At 44.1% G+C, this 14,124-nt stretch overlaps 1 protein-coding gene across 2 annotated transcripts in view; it reads right to left on the minus strand.

Annotated features, from left to right (window-relative positions):
- Positions 1–1,002: 1,002 nt before the first annotated feature.
- LARP6 (La ribonucleoprotein 6, translational regulator) overlaps positions 1,003–14,124 on the minus strand; it is a 19,721-nt gene continuing 6,599 nt past the window's right edge. The window contains exons 2-3 of one of the 2 annotated variants that reach the window (XM_023729633.1): positions 6,511–6,718; positions 1,003–2,520 (exon numbers count right to left, since the gene is read on the minus strand). In XM_023729633.1, coding sequence (XP_023585401.1) covers positions 1,453–2,520; positions 6,511–6,718 — 1,276 coding nt within the window. In that variant the 3' untranslated portion in view covers positions 1,003–1,452. Of the gene's footprint in view, positions 2,521–6,510; positions 6,722–14,124 lie in introns of both variants that reach the window. The other variant, XM_004374807.2, reaches the window with a different exon arrangement.

Below are 14,124 nucleotides of genomic sequence, written 5' to 3' on the forward strand. Positions count from 1 at the left end.
CTTACTAACCAGATAATGATTCCTAATTTGTAATAAGCAAAATCAAGATAAACAGAGAAAATACTGAAGTTGTCAAGGATTTCATTTTACTTGGATCCACAACCAACGCCCATGGAAGCAGCAGTCAAGAAATCAAATGATGTATTGCATTGGGCAAATCCACTGCAAAAGACCTCTTTAAAGTGTTAAAAAGCAATGATGTCACCTTGAGGACTAAGGTGCCCCTGACCCAAGCCATGGTATTTTCAATCACCTAATATGCATGTGAAGGCTGGACAATGAATAAGGAAGACCAAAGAATTGATGCCTTTGAATTATGGTGTTGGTGAAGAATAGTGAATACCCCATGGACTGCCAAAACAAACAAATCTGTCTTGGAAGAATACGGACAGAATACTCCTTAGAAGTGATGATGGCGAGGCTTCGTCTCAGCACTTTGGACATTTTATCAGGAGAGACCAGTCCCTGGAGAAGGACATCATGCTTGGTAGGGTCAGTGAAAAAGAGGAAGACCTTCAATGAGATGGACTGACATGATGGCTGCAACAATGGGCTCAAACATAGCAATGATTGTGAGGATGGCCCAGGACCAGGCAGAATCACCTGTAGGGCTTGTTAAAATAGACTCTGGGGCTCCTCTCCCAGAGTTTCTGATTCAGGAGGTCTGGGACAGGGCCTGAGAATCTGCATTTCTAACAAGTTCTCAGATGATGTCAATGCTGCTGCTTGGGAAACCGTATCTGGAGAACCACTGCTCTACACCAAGCTGCCTTTGCTCTTCAGGATTCATTGTGATGAGAGAGGTGGTACTCTCAGATCTGCACAAACTCTGCTGACCAATCAGGCTGCCAGGGGCCCCAAGGAGAGACCAGGGTACATTTAGGAAATATGTCTCTGCTAAGCTCCTTAGGGCCTCATGACACTACACACAGCCTTGTCAGACGGGAACAGACTTTTGTCAGGAGCAGTCTATGACCTCAAAGTCAGCACTCCAGTTGGGTGTTTTATTATTTATTGACTTGACAGAAAACATACATTTGGTCCTATGAGACACAATGCTATCAGCTTAACTAGCTGCTGTTGTACAACAGAACTCCTCGGGGCTCTCAGGAAGCCCTTGCATGGCCTACTGAGGACAGCCCAGTCACCACAGGGAAGAACCCTGTCCCAAAGAAGAGACCTTCCACCAGCCCTTCCCCAGGGAGCCCCTGTCCACCAGCCCTTCAGAAATAATGGCCGTGCTGGGACAAATGAGTGTTCTGAACTAGAAGATGCTCTTCAAACCATAGTGTGCCGAACAGTTCATATACATTACAAATATATAAATTATGAGGTCTACATGTGTACAAAATCTTTCAAAGGGGACTTAATTACATTCTAGGTCATGCCAGGTATTTGTTAGAACCTTGAAAACAAAGGTGGCTTTCAATGGAGCTGATATTAAAAATAGAATTATACATAAGCCCTGCTCCTCTCATGTCCACCGTGAAATCCTCTGGTGTTGTCAGGGCCTCTGGGCAGCCTCAGTACCCCCACAGGTAAACCATCTGCAGTCTGCATCTTCCGAGAGAGCAAAGGACTTGCCCCGGGACTTTTCTCCTGTGTCCCCATCTCAGCTTGACGGCGCCTCCGAACCCAGGGGCTGCCAGAGGGAGTGATGCTGCTGTCGGAGGAATAATCCATGCACTTGCGAAAGATCTCAGGACTGGTACTAGAGTTCAGTCTACCTTCCTCGGCCAGTGGGGATTTTCTGGAAACACCTTTGCGCTGGGCCAACGGGCTGCTCCAAGGACTTGAGCAGGGGGAGGCATTCGGGCTCAGAAAGAGATTCTGGTGGCCAGAAGGGCTAAGCTTGTTGGTGACCACATGCCGTCGGCCAGCCATCGGGGATGTGGGGTTGCTTTCGGGATCAGAGGAGCTGTTAGCAGAAGACTCATCACCCATGTATTGAAGCTCCTCAACTCTCTTGTTTAGGGACTTGTTCAGGTGGCTGCTCACAGTGGGCTCCTCATCATGGTTCTTGTCTTTGGGTGGTTTCTTTTTGGGTGGCTTCATACCGATCAGGACAGCTTTCATGTTCTCTTTGCCTTGAGATTCTGAGATCATGTACTCGTGGGCTTTGACAGCCGCTTCCACCTCCTCAAACTCCACAATGGCACACTCTTGAGTCCCCACTTGGCTGTACCGGCTGCTAATCCTCCGGATATCAGGGGGCAACTCTCTCCCAGGTTTGAGGATTCGTACTGATGAGATAATGCCAAAGGCCCCAAAGAGCTTGAGCAGGTGTTCCATAACCTTCTCCTGCACCCTTCCATTCTTCTGGGGGGTGGCCAGGGCCCACAGCTTAGGGGACAGGTAGAGATCATAGACCAGAAGCATCTTGCTCGGAAGGTTCTCATTGGGGAAGAGCGGGACAGGGGTGGTCCTCCTCACCTTCCGGTGATCCTCATTGAGCTCAAGGATCACTGAATACTTCAAGGCATAAGCTGTGGTTCTCCAGTCCCTTGTAAGGTGTTTCACCTGAAGAACATAAAGCAAATCAGAAATGGTGCCTAATGTCCTTGTCCACTCTTGTTTACTCTATAATCTCTCTCCCTCCCTGATCACTGTAACACTGGTATTTAGAATCATATCTGGCATACATAGGCACTCAAAAATCTAGTGAACGAACATACCTTTGACAACTTCGAAGGAAGCAGCATAGTCTAGAACAGTGCTGTCCAACAGAACTTTCTGTGACAATGGAAATGTTCTATTCTGGGCAAGTGGTTAGCCCTCCAGACTCTGGAGCAAGGCTGCTGAATAAACAAATCCAAAGCCCACCTCTAACTAGCTATAGGACCTGGGAAGTTATGAAACCTTTCAGTGTCTCAGCTTCCTCATTTGTAAAATGAAGACGTTAATAATACCAACCTCATAGAGTTCTCATGAGGATTAAATGAATAAATATATACATGTGTATTATAAGAGTCCCTGGGTGGTGCAGACAGTGAAGCACTAGACTACTAGCTGAAAACCTGGCGATTCAAACCCACCCAGAGGCACCTCAGAAGACAGCCCTGGGGATCTGCCTCCAAAAGGTCACAGCCTTGAAAACCCTATGGAGCAGTTCTACTGTGCATGCATGGGGCTGCCATGAGTTGGAATCAACTTGACCGCAACTAACAAACAACAATGTATATGTAAAGGTCCCTGGGTGCCACAAATAGTTTGCTCTTGGCTACTAACCAAAAGGTTGGTGGTTTGAGTCCACCCAGCAGCACCATGGAAGAAAGCCTGGTGATCTACTTCTGTAAGATGACAGCCATTGAAAACCCTATGGAGCACAGTTCTACTCTGCCACACATGGGGTAACCATGAGTCAGAACTGACTCGGTGGCAATGGGTTTGGCTTATGTGTGTGTATGTGTACATATATATGTGTGTATATATATATATGAGACATAGGACAGCGCCAAGCTCACAGTGAGTACCCAGTAAATACTATATGCTATCATTATTCAAATATGAAGTGCTACCATTGATAGGACTCACAGCTTTTAACATTCAAATGCTTCTCTGAAGTTATATTTCTGCATTTATGCATTTGTTACAAAGCAGGTTCCAAAAGTTCTTTCGTATTTCACTGTAATGTCTCATGAGAGTCAAATGGACTATTTCAACTTGGAATCAAATCCAACTTGGACCTCATGGAGGATGATGAAATAGTCACCCCCTTCTCCTCCCTTAGTGGAAATTGTGTGTAACAATGTTGCAGTGTATGAAAGCTATATTTATATTGTAAAATAGTAATTTTCTGGAGGCCCACTTCCTGTGAGGGGGACACCAGGGAGAATGAGTCATCCCAAAAAAATGGAGGAGGTGGGTGGGGCGGGTAACCTGAGCCAGGGATGGTGAGATTGCCCTGAGTCTTCTTACGCCAGGCCAATGGAGTTGCTCTGCAAAGGAACCGGGGACTCCAAGCACCCCTGAGCACGAAACAGGAACTTAAGCGGAACTTAGGGAGGGAGAGCTCATAATAAACTGGGCAGGACGGGAAGACCTCTTAGAGCCCAGTGAGGTAGGACAGACAGGCTCCTGGACAGAAGGTACTGTCCACTCCAGCCTGCGACCTCTGGGCGAAATGGCCCAGACTTAGGCTTAGGGTGGGAGAATCATAAACCATTTACTCACACAATCAATGGGCTGATCAGTGTGACAAAGGCCAAGGGCAGAGCGAAGCAGGCCTATGCAAAGGGTCCGACTACAGGTAGACAGAGTCAGGAAGGAACCAGAAACGGTAGAGATGATGATTGCAGGTCAATGCAAGACTGTGGGAAAGCCAGGGAATGGGTCTCTGCAGGTGAGATGTGGTGGAGCCTTCTCCAAGAGAACCAGCAGGGAGGGGAACACTCAGGAGAGGAGAAGCTACCTCAGAAGCCTGAGGCCTAAGAAAGCAATGACTGGGGGAGGAGGGCTCTCTGCCTCACTCAGACGCCAGAGAAGCTGACGGGAGACCACGTCCAATCAAGAGAGAAGCAGGCTCTGACAAGGACCAAGCGTCCCTCCAGAGCCAAGACCCACTGGTCACAGTCTAGGCATCCTAGGTCTGTGTCCATGACCCTTTACAAGAGTCCTCCAGCTGCCGCCTGAAAAAAGGAACCAGGAAGCTTTGGTCCTTGTGCAATGACTACGAGAACTTTTTTAGATTTTCAGAAATATCGTAATTTCTCTATGTTTGATATCTTTGTTATATATGTTTCCTATTGAGATTAGCAAGAAACTCTTTAGAATGAAAAGGGTCTTTACTCTCGTTTTGGAGGAGGTGGGTAGACTATGTCTATTCTGTAGTCAACTTTGTACAGAGAAGGGAAAAAAAAACCAAAAACCAAACCAGTTGCTGACAAGTCAATTCCGACTCATGGGGCCCCCATGTGCAGAGGAGAACTGCACTCCATAGGGTTTTCAAGGCTGTGACCTTTTGGAATCACCAGGCCTTTCCTCTGGGTGCCTCTGGGTAGGTTTGAACTGTCAACCTTTCTGTTGGTTTTCTGTTAATCACAATAGGAAAAGTCAGTAGCAAGGCCCACTGGGAGATCTTGGTTATAGTCAGGTATCCTAGGCCTATGTCCACAACCCTTCATAAGGGTTGTCCAGGTACCACCTAAGTGAAGCATTCAACTGTTTGTGCTTCTCAGGGACTGCACAGAGAAGAAACCTCCGAAATAGATTCATAAGTGGCAGCTTAAAAGGAAAGAAAAGTAGGCAGACTCTCAGGGGCCCTGGGAGGAAATAAAGGAATGTACAGAGAGTTGATAGGATGACTCCACTGGATGCTTCATCTTGGGTTTCTCTACAGACTTTTCATGGGAGGGTTTGCTCACTGTTCTCTGGACATGACCTTGAAAACTCCTACTCATCCTCCAAGATCCTATTTAAATGCCACCACCTCTGGGAAGACGTCTCAATTCTCCAGGAAGGGCTAGCTGCTCTGAACAACTAGCTCTCACAGTACTATTTTCTCCCACCTTGGTAGTGCTACCTGTGGTCGTGTTGTAATCATCCATATACCTCACTCCCTTATTAGACTGGGAGTTTTTCAAGGGCAAGGGGAATGCCATATTCATTTTGTGCCTCCTATGCCTCACACAACACTTAGCATAGAAAAGGTGTTCAATCAATGTTTGATGAATGAAGGAAGGAAAGAGCAAGAGAAGAGGGCAAGGTCTACTAGGGGGCAAGGCAGAGAAGCTCTCCAAGGAGAGAGCTCTCCCCCAGTGCTCCCTGACAAAGTGCACAGGCAACATGCCCGTGACCACCCATGACCACGACGTTACGCAATAGGCCGTGTGGTGCCTTTCCACTCTAGTAAATACACTTCCCCCAAGGGAGAAACAGAGTTCTTACACCAAGTGCTCTGACAACTCTCTGAGAAGCAGGAAATCCACAGCCCAGCTGCTGGACCTATAAACAGCAGGGAAAAACTACCACCCACGCAGCAGCCAGCAATCATTAGCTATCCCATATCTCCATCTTAGAGATGAGAGCATTGGCATCAGACACACAGAGGCATCTCAGAGAAGACTCATCTCCAAGAGTTCTGGGTGCTCCTTTCTGTCCTCTCTTATTTATTCAACTCGACAAATGAAAATATTGGATTTCATCTAACTCTAGGGCTGACAGGCGTCTTTCAAGGCCACTGAGTCTCCCTGTCCTGGCAGAGCATTCCCCTGGCCACCCACTTGCCTGGCAAGATTGCTGGAACTTCACTAAGGACAAGTAACGTCATTTCACAGGTGTCATTGCTGGCTGAGACTTATCCCAACACCCAGACCCCTTTTAATAGCGTGGGGGGATATTCTTAATAAGAATTCTAAAGCCCTTCTCTTGTTCATTTTTCTCTTTTTCAGGCCTCCGAGGAAATTTTAAAAACTGCTAGTCATCAGGCTTCAAAGGGGTAAAAGACGTTTAGAACCACAACCTGAAACACCCTTGAATTTCTGGAAGCAGCTTCTGGAAATGAAGCCTCACCTTCTTGAAGGATGTGAGCAGCTTGACGCTCACGTATCCCAGCTTGTTCCTCCTCACATGTTTCAGCAGGAAGGCGTCTTTCTCCAGGTTTTCATCAGAAAAGTAGAATTCAATCTGATCCACCAGCTTCTTGATTAACTCCTCGTCCGGAGGCTTCCACTCCTGCTCCAGGTCCTCGTGCTCATTCTCGCCCCCACTTGTCGTGGTGCTGCTGAAAGGAGGAGGAGAAGACACTAGGTCACATCTGAACTGGACTCCTTCCAGGCAGTGGTCTCAAGGCCTTTAAAGGGACAGCTTTTGTTTTTAACAAGTGCAGAGGGTCATTAAAATAATAACGTCACCTACTAAACATTTATGTGGTGCTGGTGGTATAGTGGTTAAGAGCTTGGCTGCTAACCCAAAAGGTCATCTGTTCAAATCCACCAACTGCTCCTTGGAAACCCCATGGGGCAGTTCTACTCTGTCCTACAGGGTTGCTATGGGTCGGAACTGACTCGACGGCAATGGGTTTTTGTTTTGTGTTTTTTGGTTTTGCCACTGAAGGAGTCCCTGGGTGGTGCAAACGGTTAAGTGCCAGACTGCACTTTCAGATACTCTTTCTTCTCTTATTTTTTTTTTTAATTGTACTTTAGATGAAGGTTTACAGAACAAATAGTTTCTCATTGAACAGTTAGTATACATACTGATTTATAACAATGATTAACAATCCCACGACATGTCAACACTGTCCCTTCTCGACCTTGGGGTTCCCTATTACCAGCTTTCTTGTCCCCGCCTGCCTTCTAGTCCTTGTCCCTGGGCTGTTGTGCCCCATTAGTCTCGTTTTATTTTATGGGGCTGTCTAATCTTTGGCTGAAGGGTGAACCTTGGGAATGACCTCATTTCTGAGCTAAAAGGGTGTCTGGGGGCCATACTCTCGGGGTTTCTCCAGTCTCTGTCAGACCAGTAATCTTCTCTTTGTTTTTAAATATAAGTATCCCCCAAGAGATCCGTGAATTCATTTGTTCACTCGTAAGAGGCAGATCTAGGATTCAAACTCAAATCCTCGGTCTGTGAACCCAGCACACGATACCTTTCCACATCAAGTTGGGACCCTGCCATGGAGTCTGCAAACCCAATCCTATCCACTGAGGCCCTTCTAACTGAAGCCCATGTCCACCAGCAGCTCCACCTGGACAGATTTCCTCTCCCTCTTCTCTCTTTCCTCTTGACTCTTTATCCCCTGACAGCCTCTATACTTCAGTCCTCAGCAAACTCATCTGGTCCAAATCTGCCTCCCCTCACCCCAACGTAATTTCTCTTCCTCATGAACGCCAGTCCTCAATTCCTAACTGCCTGCCAGACCTTTCCGCTTGGATACTATGATATTGCTTCAAATTCAATATGTCTAAAATTGAATGGGTCACCTTCTTCAGAAACTGCCTTCACACAGGACTGAAGCCTGGGCCTACCAAGGGACAGTCTACGACCATCCTTTCACACAGTCTCACAAGAAACAATCCAGAATGTCTTGGGGGTGGCTCTGCATCAGTTATGTGCACCCATTGAGCAGACAGGCAGGTAGGCAGTGATCCCAGAATAGGTGGGCAGGAATGGGGAGGGGATACAGAAGCCCCAGGTGAGTGCAGAGGTGAGCTCCTTGCATTTGGAGGACTCCTCCCTCTGTGTGGGTGCTGTTAGCAGCAGCGCTGCATCTCCAAAGGGGCATCCTGCGAGAGCTGGAAAGCCTATATATTATATCCGAGGCATGCTGCACTGCTGCCTGGTTTGTGTACTAGCCTTTGAACAGCAAAGATCCTGCGTGTTAAAAAACGTTTTTATCCTTTAAATATGAACACTGGCAACTTCTTCTCAATTACAATCATCCTGTGATAACCATGTATCTTCCCTCCCAAACTGCCCCACCAACTACCTTCCCTATTCACCCTTCTCCTGTGTTTCTGTACTTAGTCCCAGAAGCTCAGATGCATCTTTTAGCCCTCTCTGTTGGCCCCACATCTAATCAGTTAGTAAGTCTTGACTTTACACTGCAATGTCTCCCATCTCTCCTTCCATTCCCACTGCCCTCATTACTTCTCCTTTGGATACTGTTAATGGCTCATCAAAAATGATCCTTAAAAGTTAAAGTTAATACACGTAAATAGCAGAAAGTAAAATAAAATAGTACAGAACATATACAGAAAGCCACACAGCTCCTCACTCTACTCTTCTTCCCCAGAGGGAACCTCTATTTAACCATTTGGTTCTCATGAGAGTTGCATTATAGCTCTCAAAATACACTCATAGCTCTATTTCTCGCTTGCCAGCTTCAGACATTTTCTATCCATGCCCTGTTATATGAGAGGATTGGGGATCACTCATCTCCCATAACCCCTTGTTCCAATGTTAAATTTTATATTATTTCTAGTTCTTCTATCGGTTTTTAGTGTTTTTAAATAATACACTTAAAGTTCTGCTTCTTATTCCATTAATATTGGACAATATTTCTCAACTCCCCATTACATAATGATATAGATATTACTATCCTACCCTTTCCTCCACTTCTCCTTCCATTTCCAAAATCTTCCAAATTCCATAAGCTGTATGTACTTTTATTTTGCCACTGTTGATAATACTGACATTCTATTCTGTAACTCATCTTCCATGTTTTGTCTATAGATGGATTCTAAAAGTTGAAAGTCAATTAAAAAAAACCCAAAACCCACTGCCATCGAGTTGATTCTGGCTCTTAGCGACCCTATAGGACACAGTAGAACTGCCCCCAACAGGGTTTCCAAGGAGCAGCTGGTTAGCAGCCAAATGCTTAACCACTTTGCCACCAGTCAATAAGTAATCTTGATAATAAGTAATATGAAAGCCAGTAAGTAATTTTTTATTATTATGATTATGTAAACATAGTTAACTGCAGAGCCAAGTCATTTGCTAAGACTACATTTCATTTCTTAAAGTCCCATTAGTTGACTGTTTGACCACATGAAGTCTTCCTCTATGTCTCTGATCTTTTTCTGTCGGATTGTCTCTTTGCCTTGTTTTACTTACAGGCTAAGAGGTTTCCTTCATATTATCTTCCAACCTTTCCTGGTGAAATTTTTAATTTTAGAATTACTCGTTTAGTCTTTCAGAACTCTTTTTGGTTCTCAGATTGTTCCTTTTAAAAGCATCCTGTTCTTGTTTTGCAGATACAATATCTTAAATTCTCTCTCAGAGTACTAATGGGAGTACGTATTTTTTTTACAGTTTCTTTTGTTCCCAACACCTCTGTTTCCTCTGGGGTCAGTTTTACCATTAAACAATCATGCCAGTAGTTTCCCTGATATGACTAGTAAACTATTATACACAGTAGGAACCTAAAAGGTACTATAAATGTAAAGCAAATGTAATAGTTTTTATAAGGACAAATCCTACTTATCAGGAACCTTTGAGGAAGAAAGTATGGTTATACTAGTGAATATATCCTCAGTGGCCTTTCAAAAAGATTTTGAAAAAGTTCTGTTTTTTTCCAAATTAAATAATATAAATTGGGAATGACAATGAGTTCTTTTTTTATAATTCTGAACCTACTAAAAATGGAAACCAAAGGTAGAAACAAGACAGTACATCTGCAAACAAACAATTGGCCTCCATGGGTCAGTGTTGAAATATTTATGCTTATTAATGACTTCAAGAAACTAATGTACCATAAAATCTCCAAGGCTGCTATTCTGGTAAAATCTCAAGCTAATCTAGATATGCTGATTGAGTGGTTAATCAAATGATACCTTTCAGAAGAAAAATATCCAAGCTAAAATACTGAAGTAAAGAGCTCTTCACTTTGACTTTCAACCCAGGAAAGAGTTCTTGGACTTATCATCTATCACTGCAGATGGTCTAATATGGTGCTTTGGCTAGCAAGACCAGCAAAATGGTGGACAGTAACAAGGAACATATTGAACACAAAGGAGAAAACATTTTTGAAAAACACTAGGGTCCAGTCCTATTTCTGTGAAGTTTCTTTTGACTCACCTCTAGAAAAATTAAAAATGTGAAAAGATTCAAGAAGGGCAACCAAATTAATAATGTAATGGAAACCCATGAGGGCAGATTTAAAAAGATAAGAGTTCTTCATAGAGACAGGTTGAAAACACATACAGGTGTGTTCCCAACCTTGGAAAAGGCATCACAGAAACAACCATATTTTGGATGCCACTCCCAAACTACTGCCGTGGAGTCGATTCTGACTCATAGCGACGCTATACGGCAAGGTGGAGCTGCCTCATAGGGCTATATGCCACTAGGGGAGACCATATCTATGTTTGGGTGACCTACGGGTTCTTAGGTAATTTTTATAGAGATCATGACCTTCACCTCTGACTTTGCCCTCTGCCACGTTATGGCATTTTTCCTAGGGTCTAGGAAAGAAATACAACTAAGGAATCTCTCTTCAGGTCTAAATAATGGTTTGTGGTGTAGAGATAAGGTATATAAAGCACTTAGTTCCAAGTCTGGCACAACACAGGCATTAATAAACGGAGGTTTTCATTTCACGATCATCATCCAGGGCAGGGCCTGTGCAAGGTACCTGAAACATCACAGATAGAAAGAAACCTAGATTCTTTTGTTTATTAAATGAAGCACGGGTGTACTCACTCAGTGGTTTTATTATTAGTCTTAATATTTAGTATTATTTCTTTGAGTCATTTGTACACATTATAAGATAAAGCAAGTTAAGTATATTAATGTTATTAGAAATCATGATTTTCATTGTAAAATAAGTAAAGCAAAAACTCTGGAATATTAATTTTGAATTGGAAATTATTGATGTAAATGTATTTTTAAAAATATATTTCCTAACTCTGGCCATTGAAAAGGCCCAAAAGCAATGAAGCTCCAGCAGAAATGAGCACTTCTAATTCTAGGTTTGGGTTTCTAAATATCTTTCCTACTAGGAAAAAACAGGGGTTCTTGTGGAAATGACTGAATTCCGTGACTGGAGTAGGAAAAGAACAAACTAAGCTGGGGATATCTAGTGCCAGAATATGAGGGAGTGCTCAAAGACTAATGGGGTTGTGTCCAAGGGATACGGAAGTCAGCTTGAGGGGGCTCTCCTAGCCAAACTCAGTACAATTTGAGTGACAAAATTAATGATTGTAACTAATTATTAAAAAAGGAAATAAATAAAAATCCATGAATCAGGAGAGAAAGCAAGAACACTCATTTAGATTATTTCACTATTACATCAACTGGAAGCTTCTGGGTGACACAAATGGTTAAGCGCTTGACCACTAGCCAAAAGACTGGCAGTTCAAACCCACCCAGAGGCTCCTCAGAAGACAGCCCTGGTGATCTGCTTCTGAAAAGTCACAGCCTTGAAAATACTATAGAGCAGTTCTACTCTGCACACATAGGATCACCATGAATTTGAATCAACTTGGCAACTAGCAACAATTACATCAACTCTCCCTTTGAAAACTGGTAATTAAGGGGAAAGAATTAAGATTTCCTCTTGCCTTAAGAGGAGCTGTTGTTCAATCCCAGATGATGAGGCAAAGCTCTTTTTAACAGAAAGATATTACTAATTTACAATTCCCAAAGTAACTGACTCAGGCAAGGATCATCAATGGATGCTAAAACCATTAGTTAGGTTGTAGCTAAAACAATATTAACAAGAAGCTCACATTTTGCATGTTAACTGCAAAGGGAAAGACATACCTTTACAATGGAAGGATGGTCTCAACTTGGTGACTGCCCTTAGCATCACTAACAGAGGGAGGCCTCCAGAGGTTATGCAGTGTAAAGGACATGGCATTGCCTACGAAGTGTTCTCACCAAATGTTTAATCTGAATCTAATCAAGCCCACAGCTTTACTTTCCAGTTTACAGGAAACACATGGTACAAAGGAGCAATTAAATAATAACACGAGAAAACAATCAGACCAACCCAAAATGTGAGATTTTCAGCAAGACATCTAGCCTCGAATATCTGAAGTATCAATGCATTTTTTAAAGGTGGGGGTAATGTTATAGATTAAAAGATTCTAAACAGACATAATAGGCAAATGCCTGAACATGGGTTGGATTCTGGCTTGAGGGGAAAAAGAAACAGCTGTAAACGACAATTAGGGAGACTTCCGGCCAACATGGCGCTACAGTCAGAAGCACCACGCTGTCCCTCCGCAGCAAAGATCAGAAAAACTAAGTCAAACAGAGTCACACATCAATCCTGAAACCCTAAGCATCAAATGAAGAGATAAAGAACTCAGCCAAGCACGGAATGGAATCAGAACTGAGTACAGACAGCGAGGAGAGATACATGCAGAGGTCCCCTATCAGCTACCACAGCACAGATCTGCCATCTTGGACTCCTATCGGAGATCAGCGAACAAGGGGTATGAGAAAGCAGTTTCACGGAGCTTCCAGGAGGAGATAGAACCGATAACCAGCAATATATGCTTTCCCACCCCCCACGCTTCTTCACCCCGACTTAGCCTCCTCTGCTTCCTGCAGCCACACAGTCTCTTGGCCGGGAAGGAACAGCTTTACCCGCCGGCACTGGCCGGCTCCCTGAATGCCTTTTGTTGGCTGTTGGTGTTGCTTTTTTCCGCTTCTTTAGATTTCTTCCTTACCTCTCACCATCTCCCCCTCTTTTCTCTAAAGTACCTGGCTCCGTGCGCCATCTTTGCTTCTTCCTGAAAGGCTGTGAAACACCACTCGACTGTGAAACTGCTTCCCAGCCTGTGCTGCCATGCTGGTGGGACCCCCAGGGCTTTTTTGTTTGTTTGTTTGTTTGCTCTGATTCATTCTGTTTTGGTTTGTTTGTTTTCTTTTTCTTTTCTCGGCTTGGGAGCCCCTTCTAGCCAGGCAGTACCACACAGCTTGGAAGTTACTCCCTCACTTTGCAAAGACGCACAGGGACATCCCTGGGGGCATTTCTTTTTCCTTGCGTTTTGGTTTTGGTTTTTGGTTTCTTTGTTTTGTTTTCTTCTCTCTCTTATTCCCTTTTTGTCTTTCTTCATTTCCAGTTTCTCGATTTATTCATTTTTTTCTTTTACCCTTTTTCTTTTTTTAAATTTTTGTTTTTCCCCATTTCTCAGTCTCTCATCTCTCCACTCCAGCAGCAAGCTCACTTAGCACTCTTTTTTGTTTGTGTGTATGTTTTTGGCTCTTGTTCCTCTCTCATCTTTCCCATACCCATCTTAACTCCACACATCACAATCTACCCCCTCCTTCCTGCCTACCTGCACTGTGCACTGAACATCACACTCCCAAGCAGCACAGGCAGGCACGGCCTACTGGAACCTGCCCTGCACTGATTCCCAGTCCACCCTGTCAGCCCTGGTATGTGCCACAAACAACCCATCCCAGCAACTCCCCTTCAGCTGGACCTGCCCTGCTGTACCATACCTGAGTGACTGACCCTGCCCACTGGAGAAGAGGTGAAAAGTATCGTGCCCACAGACAAGCAAACAACAAAGAACGCACAGCCCGCCTGCTCAGACATAACCAAATAAAACAAAAAAGTAGGACAAAACAAACAAATCTACAATCAATAAACAAGGAAAACAACCACTGAATGCCCCTAAGACAGCAGACAATATCAAAACATTTACAAAAACAGGACAGGATGGTTCCAGTAGG

Source organism: Trichechus manatus, unplaced genomic scaffold (assembly GCF_000243295.1).
Source record: "Trichechus manatus latirostris isolate Lorelei unplaced genomic scaffold, TriManLat1.0 scaffold00030, whole genome shotgun sequence".
In the NCBI taxonomy this organism is placed as follows: Eukaryota; Metazoa; Chordata; class Mammalia; order Sirenia; family Trichechidae; genus Trichechus; species Trichechus manatus.